This window comes from Coptis chinensis, unplaced genomic scaffold (genome assembly GCF_015680905.1).
Source record: "Coptis chinensis isolate HL-2020 unplaced genomic scaffold, ASM1568090v1 utg3087_pilon_pilon, whole genome shotgun sequence".
In the NCBI taxonomy this organism is placed as follows: domain Eukaryota; kingdom Viridiplantae; phylum Streptophyta; class Magnoliopsida; order Ranunculales; family Ranunculaceae; genus Coptis; species Coptis chinensis.
The window spans coordinates 19,930-37,443 of record NW_028238143.1 but is presented as its reverse complement, the minus strand read 5'-3'; the positions used below and the strand labels follow the sequence as shown (position 1 = coordinate 37,443).

General features: G+C 37.8%; 1 protein-coding gene across 1 annotated transcript; it reads left to right on the top strand.

Annotated features, from left to right (window-relative positions):
• Positions 1–9,414: 9,414 nt before the first annotated feature.
• Positions 9,415–17,057, top strand: LOC147473248 (small ribosomal subunit protein bS16m/bS16c-like). The gene is made up of 3 exons (XM_086587677.1): positions 9,415–9,621; positions 9,759–9,804; positions 16,591–17,057. The coding sequence occupies exons 1-3, from the start codon at positions 9,489–9,491 to the stop codon at positions 16,829–16,831; spliced, it is 420 nt and encodes a 139-aa protein (XP_086443803.1). The 5' UTR covers positions 9,415–9,488; the 3' UTR covers positions 16,832–17,057.
• Positions 17,058–17,514: the final 457 nt, after the last annotated feature.

Here is a 17,514-nt window from a genome sequence, read left to right as displayed (position 1 = left end):
TTACATTTATATCTCTATAAGCCCTCAACTACGCCGACATAACAGCACCCAATTTTGTAATAGTCGAAAAGCAACAACAAAGATGCAGCGATAATACAACGATAACATACGTAATCTATCTGTCTTCCACTCATTATCACCACTAGTTTCTCAATATCATATTTGATAGCATTATCCTAGAATTCTTTAATTACCATCGGATAGTACATTGTTACACAATAAAACAGCAATAATGAATGCACCTACCATAGTAGCCAATGCGAGAGTTCTTACAGTAGGAGGAACAGGATCAGGTTCTTCCCCCATTTCAACGCGAGCATCGTTCATAATTATAGTTAACTCGCGGATCAGCTCCGTTAGATGCTTCTCTCTGTCAAAGGTTTGTTTAAGTCTGTCGTGAAACCCTCCATTGTTATAAGGAAAGCCGAATGTTCTTACCCTCCCCTCTGCAGCGTCCTTGAACAGACGAGCATATTCCGGATTGAATGAATTCCTAGGAATTGCAAGTTGTATCTCTGGTACTAACATCCACCATACTGAAAACCCAGTTAACAGAGATAGTAAAAGAGCCTGTTGAAAGGTGGTATAATTCAGAAGAGGAATTGTGGTGGGTGCATGGACTAATGGTATTTTTGTGCTATAACTCGGTCTATTTAGAGGATCAAATTCTTTATAACCTTCTTGCTGTATTTTATTAAACATTACATTTATCATCTCACTTAAGTGATGGGATCCGATAGGTGCATCAATAGGGATAGGGCTTTGCCGATGGGCTGGTGGTTGTAGGGTTGGATGCCCCACGTCAAGCTTTATACCTTGCAAGCCGAAAGGTAGTTGGGGTGCCTTTAACGCCGCATCTATTGGCTGAGTCTTATTTGTTTTTAACCAAGCTATAACAGGGTTGGAATTAAAAGGTAAGGTAGACCTTTGTGGGTTGTAAGAAAGAGACGAGGGTGAGACGCTAGAAGATGGAGACTGTGGACGACGCGAACCTAGCAGTGGAGACATACGAGCTTTGAATAAAGAAAGAGACATGATAATAGATAATGAATAGTTTGAAGTCATGAACCGGCTTATTAAGAACGTTGTCAACATATAGCACTATTCTAATTATGCTCGAGGTTTTCCCGAGAAAGAATTGGGGAATCAAAATTTCAATATTTCAATATGAGTTACAGAACGGCTCTACTAGAAATCGGTGACCGGCCCACGTAAGGCACTTTGGGCGAGATTGTTCGATCCTATTCGTGAAACAAAAAAGAAAGAAAAAGAGATTTTTACTATCACTTTATATACGATAAAAGAAAACAAAAGCTTATCGGCTACTTATGATTAAATCAACTAATTCAACTAGAAACTAATGCGATATGATTCAAGAAACTAATGCGATATGATGTTAGAAACAAATCCTATGAAATCAACTAATGCGATATGATGTTAGAAACAAATCCTATGAAATCAACGAATTCTACTTTTGCTTTTCTCTTCACCATTGCTGCATTTTCCTAAAAAAGAGATAAAGGTGAAAAGCTGCCTTGCATGCTTTGAACGAATACTTCACTCTCAAAAGAGTAGAGGCACTATTATCATAGTTACCAATAGCAGTTTTCAGAATTCCATATATCCAAAGCATTAATTTCACTTCTTTTCGTACTCTTAGAAAAATGTATATCATAATGAACTCCTAAGTATTTTACCCCCATTTTATGCCCTATATAATAATGTTCTTACAAGATACGTGAGACTCCCATCAAAGACAACGTTGTGGAGGTTTCTGCAAAGGATCCTTCCTATCCTTATTTTTTCTTTCACCTATCGAGATCGTTCGGTTGCCTTAGTCGCAAGGCTACCTCACTCCAGAAGCTACACATTGGTTGTTTCCCTCGCTCACTTCCTCTCAATGTATGACTTCAAGCTTAGCTACAGGAATGATGTTAGGACTTCTAGAAAGAAGCGATGTTCTATTACGATACCTTTGCTTCCGAATCCCGAATCCCAAATCTACTCATTCCTTTCCTTTCCTTTAGATTAGCCCTTTTTTATGCCAACCCACTTACCCTTCCATCATATCTTTTTCTTCTCTCCTTTGCGTTAGGTTGTATTTCTAACAATTCATGATTGTATTTTCAAAGATGTAGTAGTGTTGAATAAGATCTTAAGATTGCTAACACGCAAGCCTCACATTCTTGCTGGGAATTACCTTATAACCTGACCTCAGACATATACACGGGATCGAACGACCGGCGGACAAGTAGTCTCATACCTCATCCACCCCTTATATATCTATTTGATGTGTGACAACCGAATTCATCATAATAACAATCAGGGTAGCTATCATTGCTATGGCTAAAGCCTTGGATCTCCCCTTGACTTTAGCTTCTTCTGATCCCCCCAACTCCAAGCTTTTTTGCTGGAAATCCTCAAAGATTTGATTATGCACCGGATTTTCATTACATATGATACCATCCATCGTATTTAGCGGATTCATCCCATAATGCTCTATCACCATCTTGAGTATTTTGATTTTCTCAGGTTGTAAGATCAGAGTGGGGTCAACTTCTAGGAGAATCGTCGGGGCTATTTCCCAGAAAGCAATGAAACCCATCACAAATGATAGATTAAGAAACACTTCGAAAGAGTACTTGGGGTTTGAGTTCATGATATCTATTACATGAAAGTAAATAATATCCGATAGACCCCCGTTTGGATCCCTCTGACAGTACCTCGATTTACGTAACCTGGGAATTATTAAGCTACTCATTATATTACCAGGTTTCCACCTCTTTGGTAGAATAGAATACCTTCGTAACAATTTCTTACCCTTGTTAACACCCTGCTCCCTATCAAGCAAAGTATTGTGCCACTTCTTGGCATGCCACTGCATTCTGACGAAATCCATTAACCTGTTAGCTCGAAGACTATCCCTTAGAACATTCAATTTGAATTCCAATTTCATTTCAATTCACTCCTAAGTATTTTACCCCCATTTTTGCCCTATATAATAATGTTCTCACAAGATACGTAATACTCCCCAAAAAGACAACGTTGCACCCTTTTGAACTCTGAGCTCTATCCTTCCTATCCTTGTTTGTGACTGAACCTATCGAGAGCGTTCGGTTGCCTTAGTCGCAAGGCTACCTCACTCCTGGGAAGATCATAGCGTAAAAGTCGAGACCTAAGAAAAGAAGTAAACCGGAAGTATTGCGAAAGACTGGAATCAGGAAGAGCGGACTTCTTAACCTTTGAGCTACAACCGTGACCTGTTCCTTCGAAGCTACGGACATTGTTTCCCTCGCTCACTTCCTCTCAATGTATACTCCTGCCTTCGCCTTTTTGGGGCTATGGCAGGGTATACTTGGAGTCTGTTCACTCACTCTCTAACAATAGATTGACTAATGACTCCCCGTTCGGTACCCTTTTTGAAGGGCACCTCTCTCGATAAGATGCCATGTCATTAGGGCAATCCGGAGAGAACTAGAATTCATAACTGACCTTAGAAAGTAAGAAACTACATAAACAGGACAACGAAAAATCTTAAATCAAGTAAGAAACTACATAAACAGGAGAACTTCAAATCTGAAAACCACAAGGCACAATATGAGGCAATTGCTATCGCCGCTTTCTTCTTTGTTCTTCCTAGACTTTGCTCGAGAGCCTTCGATACCCAACTCTTTGCTCTCTAGGTTAGCTATAGGTCAAGTTCTCCCATAGCCGGAGACACACCAAAAGAAACCGGGAATCCGCAAGGAAGGATAGACATCTTTCGACAAGGTTATTTCCGCTCAAACAGGTTCCATTGCTTAGTTCTCCTGTGCCCTAGCTGAGCCTTGTTGCTTCTTAGCAGGGCTTGTGTTTGGTGAGGCAACTAAAGCTCTTACTTCTAGTTGGTTGAATAGCCTCCTACCCTATGAGCTTTTATCTATGTATTTTCCATTCGGTTGGTTATTGTTTAAAATAACTAACTCATATTTCGCTCTCTCCCCTGCTTCCGAATCATATCATTCCTTTTGGCAATGGAATTGTATCACAATCGGAATATGTTGAATAGGCATAATAGCCCGTCTACCAGCTATTGGAATAGGCCACTCGTCTTAGCCACCTTCTTTTGAAGGAGCAAGTCTTCCGGTGACTAATCTCCCATATCGGAGGAAAGGTCCCTTTTTTTTCTTCTTTTTTTTTTTACACGGAAGCTGTAAAGCATCCTCACAGGCGTGCTGCCATGGACGACGAATTAAATGCTCTCCTAAAGAACGGCACGTGGTCTCTTCTTCCTTCTTCTCCATCCATGAACATCATTGGTTGTAAATGGGTGTTCAAGGTTAAGGAGAAGTCTGACGGCTCAATCTTTCGCTATAAAGCTCGTAGCGAAGGGCTTTCATCTGCAAGGCTGGAGAGGACTTTGATGATACATTTAGCCCAGTCGTGAAGCCCACTACCATTCGAACGATCCTCGCCGTTGCCGTTACTCGTTCTTGGCCGATCCGTCAACTTGACGTCAAGAACGCATTTCTTCAGGGTACCCTTTCTGAGACGCTTTTCATGCGTCAGCCGCCTGGTTTTCAGGATCCTCGATTCCCAAACCATGTTTGTAAACTTCACAAAGCTTTATCTTTATCTTTATAGACACTCAAGCTTAAGCTCAAGCAAGCCCCAAGAGCGTCGATAAGGTGAACCCCTTCAGCAACTTCCTTTTGCAGTCCGGCTTTCGGTGCAGTTGGGCAGACTCCTCTATGTTCATCCGACGTGACTCACGTGGTTGCCTTATTCTCCTCTTATACGTGGACGATATCGTCTTGACTGATGTTGGAGCGTGTGTCGACGACAGCATGTAAGTCTTCCTCCTCCCCCCTCCACCCCCTTAATGAGATCTTGAGCTTGACTCATCGATGGATAATCTATCTTTCTCGCCCCGCCTAACATCTCTCATTCCTTTTCACACCCCTTTAGCGGCTTCACCTTTCTAATTACGTATTTTATTAGAAATGTGTTTTTCTTTCTTGCTCTTTGCCGCCTACATCGACGGAACTTCTGAACTCAAGTCCAGATCTGCTTTGTCGCGTTCCTCCCCTTCTCCTTCGCTGACTAGACTCGTGCCCACTCCACTGTCGATGAAGAATGCATTTCTGGCGTAGAAGCTTTCCTTAACTAAAGCATTCCCTTTCCCGCTTGACTTGAGCATTTCATTTCTTTACTTGACCGGACCAATTCATATAGAATTTCTATTGAGAAGGATTCGCAATTGCATCACCCATTGTCTAATTCGTTTCGTAGCTTATTGGCCTGAGATTCGATCTTTCTCCTTCGACGGAGCCTAGCTTTCTGACTGGGCAAGCTGCTCTTACCGAATTCGCTCCTAGGCCAACAAAGAGAGCATTTTACCGCATGTTTAGTACCGGCCTATTCGAGAGCTCTCAAAAGCTTTTGACTATCGAAAAGAGGGCATATAGCCCGAGTCCTGAATACAGGAAAGACCGATTACGACTGTTGCAAGAGTGGATACCCCTTACGACAAAGGACGGGAATCGTACTGATAGAAAAGGAATTCCACATAGCGAATTTCATAACCTCAACTCCTCTGTCTACCTGTACCCGAGTGCTTAACGGGAGGAGAGATCTTTCATAAAGAAAGAGCATATCGAACGTGATATCGCATATCAAAGAGACCAAGCACGGGATGAGCCCAAAGCAAGCAACAAGGGATGACCGGGCGACTCTTCTAAAGAAAGAGGGGATTCGCTAATGGCAAGAGAGAAATTGCCAATGTTCGATACTGATTCCGGATGCCCGATACCAGAGGACAGAAGACCCATTCCCGATGACAGATAGATAACGCGACATATTACCTCTGCCCTATGCTATGGTTGAGTAGTTGCTCCTATCCAAGGAATTAAGTGAATTTTCGCTTTACTTTCAACTGGCTGGTCAATGTCATTCTTTGTATTGCTTGACTGGAGTCATCCCTAAGGGCCCGAAGGCCCAAGAATGAGTGAAGGCTGCATTCGCTGAGCCCGGCAGCTCTGATTGATTGTTGGACTTACTAACTCTATGTTGGATTACGGTGGATGGGTTAGAACGTGAACTCATGTTGGAATTGATGTCTGATATCACATGTATTCCAATCAACTACTATACTCCGACACTGCAGACATCGGAGTACCCAACCACTTTGGATTTAATGCTCAACATGCTAATAGAGGGAGAATACAATGATGGCTTGAGATACGCGTACCAACACTCGCTGCGACAGAACCAACTAGCAGTCACTCAATAGGTGGCCTACAATGTAATTGACACCTCAAAGACATCAGACGTTAACAAGATGTTCCTGCACCTGCTATGGATCCTACAGGAGAGGAAGGAAAATTTCTGCATGACGCATTTCCTCGGTGAAATCATTACTCATGGTACTAACAGGTCAGCCCCTTTTGCTGTTCTTGTTACACAGATTATGATTCATTTAGGGTTCTAGTATGCTACTCCGTTAATTCCAACAAGGCCCTTTGAAAATTTTGGGATTTTCGAGAGGTGTCATGGATCACTGGGACCCTACAGCGAAAGTAGCGGCAAAGCATGATAACGTGTATGTTCCTCCTGCATCCCACCAAATTATTGCAATGAGGCTAACATGCAGAGAATCCTTGATAGAAGAACTTTGATTGTTTTCCAATGATATATGGCACGATGACTAACTCTAAATATACTGGTTTGGGTGAATTTTTTAAGATGACATTTTTTTTTGTTTGTGTTGGTGTTGTGTGGAAGCGTTTTTATTTATTTTTAATGGTGGATGGTGGATTGATTTCTAAATAAGAATCTATAAATTGAGGCTCTGATACCAATTGATGGAGAACAAGGGTCTAGAAAGAGATGAAAGGATGCGAAGATCCTTAAAAGAGATAATGGAATCAAGAAGAAGAATTGAAGTTTGAAGAATTGTAAAAGTTAGGGGGAAAAATATAATAGGGTTTCGAAGATTTAATAATTGATAATTGGTTTATTGATTGAATCTAAACAAATTATTTTTCTTTCTTGGTTATCAAGTGATATCCACACTTTGTGGTCTAAAGATTTGGATTCTCTACTTCGTTCGGTGTAGACTCAAGTCTTTACTCACGTATTTTCGTGCGTTTAGATCGAGTAGGAATTCGAACCAACCTAAAGTCTAGAACAGCTTATAACCTTGTTATGCTCCTTAGAAAAGTAGTGAGTAAGTTTTTATTTTATGATTAGTTATACTAAAATTACTTAGCTGTTTTTTAGATTCTTAAGGTTACGTAATCATGTACACTAAAACAAAGTAAAAATTGATTTATAGAAAGGTGTGGAGAGTTAATTTTCCTCATGTGAAAACAAACCTCTATTGTTTGACTCTAGTTTATTGTCTCTTAATTTTCCTAGAATTCATAGACAAATCCTAACAAAGATTATATTTTTTATCCCTAACAATATAATTCATCTCTGACATCATATTGTTAGCATGTGGAACAAAAGCAATGACTTATCTCTAAGTTATCACCTTGATTCCTAACTAGACTCTACACCAACTACCATTTTGGGATAGGATGTAAAGTCTAGTTTGTTTTTCCTAAACAACTTACTAGAAAATCCATACAAAAGTGGTTCCTCACATGAGCATCATTAACCCTCCACAAAGGAAGGATTTAACTCATGATCATAGGATTACAATGATCATGTGTTATGTATACTAATGAGAGAGGAAAAAGAAGAAGAATAATATAAGAACTAGCTTGCCTTAAGAAATTGAGGTTTTATTTAGAGAAACAAGAGTTGTTACCATTAAAACTATTACAAGTTTTCTTACCTCCAACTCCGACTAAAAACTAAATTACAAGACAATGCAAATGAAAAAAGAGTCAAGTGGAGTTAATGCTCCCAAATGTGACTAAGGACTTTTTTCCCCAAAATCAGCTCACTTAACTTTTCTCACTTCCCCTCCTCTCCTCCCACGTGAAATCACCTCCCCTCATTTATTACATTTATTACAAACCTATCTAAAAAACCAAATCATGCCAAAATTTCACTATTTTGGATAAACATCATTTAACCACATGCAAGGTGTCTATTTGTGTCAATAATTTGGCATTTTTGTCTTGACATGTTTCATGATTGATGACTCGTCTATTCTTGTGGGCCCAGAAGGTGGGTCCATTTGCTGTGTCCATTGGTGGGCTCGGATGTCAGTTTCTGCAATTTCTGGCATAAGATAGAGCTAGTCGTGCTGATCATCTGGACAACTTATTTGTCGAAATCGGAGTCCAGGTTCAAGATATATGAGCTCCGGAAGTTTGATGCTTCTGTGCATGTGATCCTGTTCTGATTTGATTCTGTACTGTTTGAGTCTTTGGGCTTTAGTCCGGATTTGTTGGGCTTCACATGAGCTTGATTGGAAAGCTTATGTATACTCCCTATTCCGTGCTTAAATGCTGATTTTATTATTATTTTTGCGTTAGTTGCTCCAACCAAAATGCGATTATTTCATAATTATTAAGCACAAAATTAACTGAAATATTATATCTCTACGGGGTCTAATAATACAGTTTTGGGTGCTTATCACACCACCCCCAAACAGCACTTTACTTGTCCTCAAGCAAAGAAGAGACGTTAAAACAGATAAGTGGCCAAAACTGTGCATTCTAAGCTAATTCTCGTTTCGCAGAGTACGGTTGTATTGACCGTATGCAACAGGGCCTAAAACCACTAGAAATTCCCTAGTGGACGAATTATAGCCTCGTGAGAGTTTTCCAGAAAAGATACTCACAAACTTCATTTATACTACAACGACTCAATAACAAAAGCTTGTTTCCTAAATTAATCTTAGATATCTATACATCTCCTTAGCGGGGAACGAGGATTAATTATTTTGAAACTCAAGTTAATATGCATACAATAATTAAAACATCTATATATGAGCATGCATACAGTGAATTTTACATTGAAATGCACAAGCAAGGCCGTTTTTAAATCCTTTAGAGAGCGTACCTAAATGGGTTCTCACAGGTATGTGTCGAAACACAAATTCGCTCATAATTTTTTCACTCAGGTTTCGTTAACTCCAGTGTGTAGTGGGCACACATTTCCTCATATACTCGATGACAGTTGTTATGTTTGGAAATTGTTACTACACATTTCTAGTCGTTTATAGCAGATTTAAAATCTTAATGCCTTTATTACTTGCACTATATATTTGGATACTATTTTGATAATACTTGGTGTAGTGTTTTTTTTTCTTGGATCATTGAGCTGATTTTAGCTTTTGTTAAGGGAACTATTTAAAAACCAATAATGATGCATACATAGAAATTTTGTATTATCGGTGGCGGTGGTTTTGCAAGTATGAACAAAAATATTAGCGGCTGGCCCACGTTTATGAAATTGTATTATCGTGATAGAATTTTTTTCAATTTCTAACTTTTTTCTCCCTCAATTTACAGAGATATAAAGCCATACTAGTTTATTTCAATTGCAAAATGGCGGTAAGATTGAGACTATCACGATTTGGGTGCAAAAACAAACCATTTTATAGAGTTATGGCTGCAAATAGTAGATCTCCAAGAGATGGCAAACATCTTGAAGTCTTGGGCTATTACAATCCTTTGCCTGGTGCATTTCCCCCTTCCATTTATTAATGATTCTTATCAGCTAAAGTGTTAATTTTTATACTGCTCATTGTTCAATTTGAAGTTATTTATTATCCTTTTTATTAAATTTTGTAATTTTTATTTTCTGAGATTATGTAGGTCAGGATGGAGGGAAACGGATGGGTTTAAACTTCGATAGAGTGAAGTAAGTATAATATTTTAGATTCTGATAGTCATTGTTATGGTTCTTGGTAGTCTATGAAGTGATTTTCTTTTTGAGAATTGCAATATTAGTTCTATGTAAATGCGTAATGTAATGACGGTAGGGATGTAGGTGACCATATCTTCAGTTAATTGTCAATTCATGAGTTTACTTTTAGTTTGTGATAATATACAGAAGAATCAGGGAATAATATATATGTGTAGTACTCATATGGAAGAAATGCTCTCACCTTATCAAGGGATGACCCCTTTGGTTATTTTCTTTATCTTATTCATTTGTCAATAAGTACTCTCCTTAAGTTCCATTGACACGCCTATGAAGTATCCGACACGGCGTAGGTATATAAGCTTCATAAAAAAAAAATATAAGCTTCAATGACTAATACACGGATAAATATCCAACTAGTATTATTTTTTTCTTCTCTCTCTGACAACACTTTTTGTACAACAGTTTATACAACACCCTTGAACTAAGAGCTAATACTTTGTAGGTATGGTATTATCACCATAAAGATCATATATACAAATTTTGAGTTCATTTCGAAATCTCTACTCCTTTCAAAAGTTGATTTGAAAATGTGATTTTTTTTAATGGTCAGGATTTAAAATTTTGTAACCTTCTTTTGACATCTTTAGAAATTTCCAAATGAGTCTATTTTTTGCAGGGTTGTCATTCATGGTAGAAAGATGTCATCCACAAAAAATCAGGTCGTAAATAAATTTGTAGAGTGAGATATAGTAGGGATGTAAATGGGGCGGGTTTGCCATCTCCATCTCCGTCCCTAACTTCAATTTTATTCCCCATACCCACCATTCCTCATACCCGCCCCAATCCCCACTTGAGAGTAGTCGGGGATTCTTTATCCCTGCCCCGTATGGGTACCGGGTCCCCATACTCTCCCCATTCTCATTAACCAACTTTGAAACAAAGAAAAAAAAAATCATGACTTGTACTCATCATACTCACTTTTAATAAAAACTAATAGGCTTTCACAGTAGTCTAGGTGGTAGATTAAATTTGCTAAGTACAAAAATATTTGTGCTTCCCTGCGTTGTTTAACACATACTCCAGAAGTTATGATCCTTCAGCCTGTAATATAGATTGTATAGAGCAAACAGAAGTTTCTTGTATTTCATTGTTTTTTTCTAATATAAGGCATTCCCCCTTTTTACAAAAAAAAAGACAAAAGACAAAAAGGCATAACAAAAGCCTCTTCCACCACAAAAACCAAAAAATTGTTTTTTTAATGACTTCATGGTTCTGTCTCAAGGATCAGTGCAACCGCCATCCTACAACAATAAATAATAGCAATTGGTATCAATATATATAATCAAAATCAGATTAACGTGATTTCTTATAAATACTTTGCTCTATCATTTACCTCATCAACATCCATGTCTTCAGTGTATAAACTTTTCCCACATGGTGTTCTTAGCACTAAAAGAATTAAAAAAATGATTAGCTCACATTTAACTAACAAAAAGTACAGTTCAACTTTTTCATAAAGAGATTTAACTACTTGAAATTTCATCCCATAACCAATCTTGAGCACACATTAATATCTCCAAGGTCTTTGGAAGGAGTTTACTATGATGCGGACTGACAATTCTACCACTAGTACTGAAAGCAGACACGGAAGCAACGGTAGTCACTGGAATGGCTAAAACATCACTAGCAATAGCAAGCAAAGTAGTATATTTATTTCCATTTGTTTTCCACCAAGCCAATAAGTCGAAGTCATCTTTTCTGGGTAAGATATGCTCCTCCAAATAATAGTCAAGTTCTGACTTAACATGCTCAGTAGTAGAAGTACTACTTGAAACAAACAAGTCGAACATATTAGATAAATAACATCCTTTCTTTCCATGAACCCCTTGTGATACAGAAAACCCTTCACTTGAAGTTTCACCTATATGACGAGCTTTCACATTTGATTTCTCATTAGCTTGATAATCTTTTAACAACTTCGCACAAAGATCCTGAACAACTTTAATTTCTTTTTCCTCACCATTTGGAAAAACAAGAAGAAAATAGAACTCAGCCCCTTTCATCTTATATCGTGGATCCAAAACATTCCCTACATCCATTATGCCAAGAAGAGAGATCCAATACTTTTCAATTTTTTTGATCATTTCTGTTGCCATGTGTCGAACTACGCTATAGTTAGAATCCCCCCACTCATTAAGTGCTACTCTAATCTCACAAATTTTAGGAAAAAACAAGTTAATTGTGGGATATTTAGTTCCAGAAAACAATTCCGTTACTAAAAAAAAAAATTCCAACCTATCACAAACTTCATCTGCTAACAACCAATCTTCATCACTAGGCCAACACTTGTATTGCGCTTCACGATGTTTCAAACAAAAAAAGGCATCCTTGTATATCAAAGCAGTGTGAAGCATTAAATAGGTTGAGTTCCACCTAGTTCTGCAATCTAGGGCTAGTTTAAGAGTGTTTGAAATGTTTAATAGACGAACTGCCTCAGAAAAAATTTCCTCTCTTTTAGGTGTTGTTGTCCAGTAGGCAACACTGTCACGAACATTCTCAATACCTGTAGTAATCAAATCTAACCCATCCTTTGCAATCAAATTCAAAATATGAGCAGCACAACGCACATGGAGTGCATCACCACCTAGTAACAATTCATTACAAGAAAGCTTCTCCAAAAGAAGGGCAACCATAGAATCATTAGTCGTACAATTATCTACTGTCAAAGTCGATAGTTTACGATCTAGATACCAATCCAACAAGCATTTAATCAAAGCATCAGTAAGTCTTTCAGAGGTATGAGGACATGGTACATATATAAACCTTGTACAAAATGAAAGATTAAAATATTTAGCAAATGCAACATTTACCAAATGCAAAAAAACAAAAAAAAACAAAAACAAAAAAAAACAAAAATTATGAAAGAGAGAAACACCAGTACAAGAGTCCAAGAGTCATCAATGAAATGTGTTGTGACAACCATAAATCCCCTTTTTTGGTTAGAAGATGTCTACATATCAGTAGTAATGGTAATTCTACTCCGAGTTTTTCCCATCAATTCCATGGCTTTACTCTTTGCATCTTCATAAATCCTAAAAATTTCTTTCTTCACTAAGTACTGGGAAAAATACGATAACATGGGTTGGATATTGCGGCAGAACTCCCTAAATCCATAATGCTCAACCATTGCAATTGGATACTCGTGCAATATTATCAATTTTGCAAGCGAGTTCAATGCACTTTCTTGGTCGAAGGAATAGGTGCTCATAATGGTTTTCCCATCAGCTTTTCGAGAGCAACTCAACATTGGTTGTCTTATATCCGTTAAGGACATATCCTTAAATGATTACACAAGTGTGATGTCCCATCCTTAGGCCCCCCTACAAGCTTATTTGCACAATAATTACAAATAGCCTTCATTGCATTATTGATTTTCTGTTTTTTGAAGTGGTTCCACACTTCAGAAGTAGGTCTTCTTTTTCTACTTTAAGTAAGTTGACTTTCATCACCACCGTTTGGAGTTGCGCTGGATTCTACCAAAGTCGCGGGAATAGATTGATCAGTAAGAGTAGTAATTGTTGCATGACTAACATTACTAGCTTCATCTTCTCCTGGCGTAGACATATCTCACCTGAAAAGAAACCAAATATAAACAATTTTATACAAACACTTGAGTAGCTAGAGTAATATCATACCTTTCTACATTAAGGAAGAAAATTAATTGCAAATAGTTAACATTTGCGAGACGTTGTTGCGACATGCAATATATGAAAGAAAATTATTATTAGAGGGTACATATTGATATGAGTTGGTCGGCATAATACAAACCACGTTAGAAAGAGAAGAAGCTTAGAAGCAATATGATATTCTTGCTGTTAATGCTTGTTAATGTTGTACAAGAGAAAGCCACAAATATACAACATATAAGTTGCATAAATATTAAAACATAAACAAATTGATAAATGGTGGAGAGAGAGAGAGTGAACTTACCTAAAATAGTGAGATCTTGAGGGTAACACCGTAACAATTGGATTGTTTGTCTCTAAGAGATGAAAAATGCATGAGAATAGAGAGAAGATATATTATTTGAGTGAAAGAGTATTAGTGTGGTATTCTTAGTTTCTTAGTAAAGAAGACACAGTAGCACACATATCAATAATGACTTGGGGAAGAGAAAACAATCGTACATAATCTTATTGACTTTTGGTGCTCTTTTTTTTTACATTGGTGTTCTAGACTTCCAGTCTAAGTATCTAATAACTAGTATCTTTCTTATAGCAGAAATTGCCTTTGGTCTTGTGATTTGAGGGTTGCTTGTCCATAAGGGAGGTCTTGTGTTCGACTAGTATAGAAGTGAAAACCTTTTAATTAACAATAGAAAAAACACTATAATACATACATACATAATCAGGTCAGGGGTTGGGTTGGAGACCCGTCCCCACCCCATCCCCGCTTGAGACCGGTCCGGGATTCCCCCCGCCCCATACCCATTTAGTACCCCCCATACCCGCCCCATTAGGGTTGGATCCCCATGGAGCCCAGTACCCATGGGTAATATTTACATCCCTAAGATATAGGCCATTGTATAAACTGTCGTATAAAAAGTGTTATATATATATATATTTGGAGTGTCGATGTTAAATAGCTCACTGGAGTTAATGGCCTTCGGCTCATTCTTCGACATAAAAAAACTTTAGTATAGAGTGTCTTAGTTTATCACCTCTTGGAAGTAGTCCTACAGTGTTCCTAACTTAGTCCTATTCTTAACGGCTAAACTTCATATAACTTATCCTATCTTTAAATCTCAACGTCTTCAATGCGTATTGGGCGTCCACTATGCATATATAGTGATTTGGAATTAACTGTGGTGTGGATTACTTGGGATAACGGCTGTTATACCCTATGGATATAACATGATCCATTAGCTAAATTTGCAAGCTTCCTTTGGAACTTCAAAACTAATGGAAGGCATTCATTAGAAGGCTGGCTTGTTTGAAACCTGTTTTTCTCCTATTCATAAGGAGGCTAATTATCAAGTTAACGTTAGCTTTACTTGTCTTTCTGTAGTACATGGTTTTCAAATTTTTCCGTATCAAGACTTTGATACATTTTTCAAATTGCATGAAGCACACCTCTATGGTCGCAACTGTCCCCTAATTTTGAGGGCAGCATCTTAGGTATCCAGATAACCCCACTCCTTAGACTAAAGTACCAAAGATCCAAAGTGTTAACTTCTAGATATTTCTTGTTTCTTGCGAAATATCTTTCTAAAAGAAAGCATTTTTGTGCATCTGCTCAAATTTAAAGTCATTAAAGTTGCGCTCAGCTGCTCTTTTATCTTTTTTCGTGGCGGGTGGGGAAGGGGTTTCAATATCGATAGTCAGTCATCGCATCCAATCTTCCACAAACTATGGATCACATTTACCTGGTATACATCTAAGTCCATCTTCTTAAAGACAACCACTTGAGTACTTGACAATGCCCATATCACAAACAATAAGATATGGATTAGCGAGCTGCTTATTCTCGATCCTTATTCCTTAATTAATTTTAGTCGCAATCTCATGACTCTCTTTTCTTTTTTCCATTACATATTACACAACTTATTTGAGTGGACACCTAGGTGCTTCTGACACTGTAGTGCTCCTTGACTAAGTCACTAGCAACCTTGTGAAGATTTACACCTAGTTTCACTATTTGTTGAAAAAGATTGGCTCGTTTAAATTTAGCCTGTCATACTGTTCTCTATTTTTCTGTTTCTTTACTATCTCCCACTAGTTCATGGTATCACACATGCCGCACCATTAGATGCTGCTTCTCTCCTTTGTGATTTTCCTTACGTGTGCCTTGTATTATTTCTCTATTCATTATTAGTTATTTAGTCTTCAAAAAATAACCATCACATATAGGTCTCCATCGCTGACATACTTTTATTGGGTTCTCATCTGACCCTAAGAAATAAAGAAATAAACAGGGCCATCTGCTTTCTCTGACATGCTCGATTCACTTTTCTCGCTCCGCTTGCTGCTGTCCATTCTGTATGCCCTTAATATATGCTTTCTCACTTCTAAGATGAAAGGGAGCCTGACTGCTACCAAGCTGGTGCATATGTTACAAATTGATATTCACGGCTTCACATATAATCAGACCACTAAAAATAGAAGGGTTTGCCTTTTTATTTTGGAATTTTAATCTCAAATTTTGTGAAAAGTCATGCTATCTCTTTTAATTGTTATCTGTCTTCACTCTTACCGAGGACTGTCTTGGCATCATTTGTTACCTATGTTGTTGACTACGTTTTTTTCTTTGTTTTTTTGTTAATAGCCGTTTGGACAAGCGTTAATACAATACATATAGCCACTTACAAAGGTCTACATGCCTGGCACTTCTTATCCTTGTCCAACATGTGTGATTCTTTATTACATAATCTGTACTACCCACTCTAGTATCAAACTTTCTCACTTTCTTGTCTCAGTTGTTAATTGAAATGTTTTCACCTTTTGTGGTCCTCAATCGATTGAAATGTGTATGATAGTTAAATATTTTGTGCCGCATCTTGTCAGTGAGGCTATTTAACAACTAATCACTAATGAGTGCATTCTTTGTTACTCTTCATGGTGCAATTACTTGCAATGGTTTCCTCAATGATTGGTAGAGCTAAAACACTCTGACAGGTGTTCTATTTCTTTACTAGAGTTGCCAAGATTTCTATGTTAAAACGTTTCTGCATGACTATTGCTTATCTTGTTTTCGCTTTGTCTTCTCTCTATTCTGTTGCAGGTACTGGTTATCAGTTGGTGCCCAACCTTCAGAACCTGTTCAACGCATTCTCTTCAGGGCGGGAGTTTTACCCCCTCCACCAATGCTTGCAATGGAGCGTAAAGGCGGACCACGTGATACCCGTCCTATTAATCCTATGACTGGGAAATACATCACCCCCAATAAAAGTTCTGCTGCTGATGAATTGAAAGAGACTGCAGACGATGGAAAGGATGCCAGTGAAGACTCATCTAATCCGTAAAATCTCAGTAAAAACTAAATTTCTTTCTTCGATGTTGGGTTTCATATCTTTGAAGAAAGATTTCAAATAAGACTGAAAATCTTCTAGATTAATTTCAGTGGCCATATTTTCTTGTGTTACTGTTAGGGAGTTTGATTGAGACTCTCATAAGACATACAATGAGAATCTTTACAGAGCGTATTGTGTCACCTCAATTTGTGTGTGTCATACTCTTAATTATGTGTCACATGCTCAATTGCATCTCTGTCTGTCTAGGCGTATTGCAGAAGGATGGGACTGCTAAGTAGGTCTGAAATCTGAAGTGTGCTCTTTGCTTGTTATCAAGAAAGCACTTGTGAGGTTCAGAATATCATATGCAAGGTTGTTATAATTTATAAAAACGGTCTATATATATATATATACTAGTATTTTGGGCACACTCTGAGTGTGAAATTGAGAGTCCAATCAACCAAACCATAAAAGCAAGCCCACCAAAAGCCCAATCCATGTGGCAATGTTGATTTTAAAAAAATTGCAACCGAATCCCAGTCAAAATAAGCCAACCAACCAAATTGCAACCGATGTGCCTGTTTTTTTACATTTATTTATTTTATGCTACTTATTCAAAATTGAAATCAATCGGGTTAATAAAAAAATCCCGATTCCAAAATTCAAATTTGAATTGATCATAAAAATTTTAATTT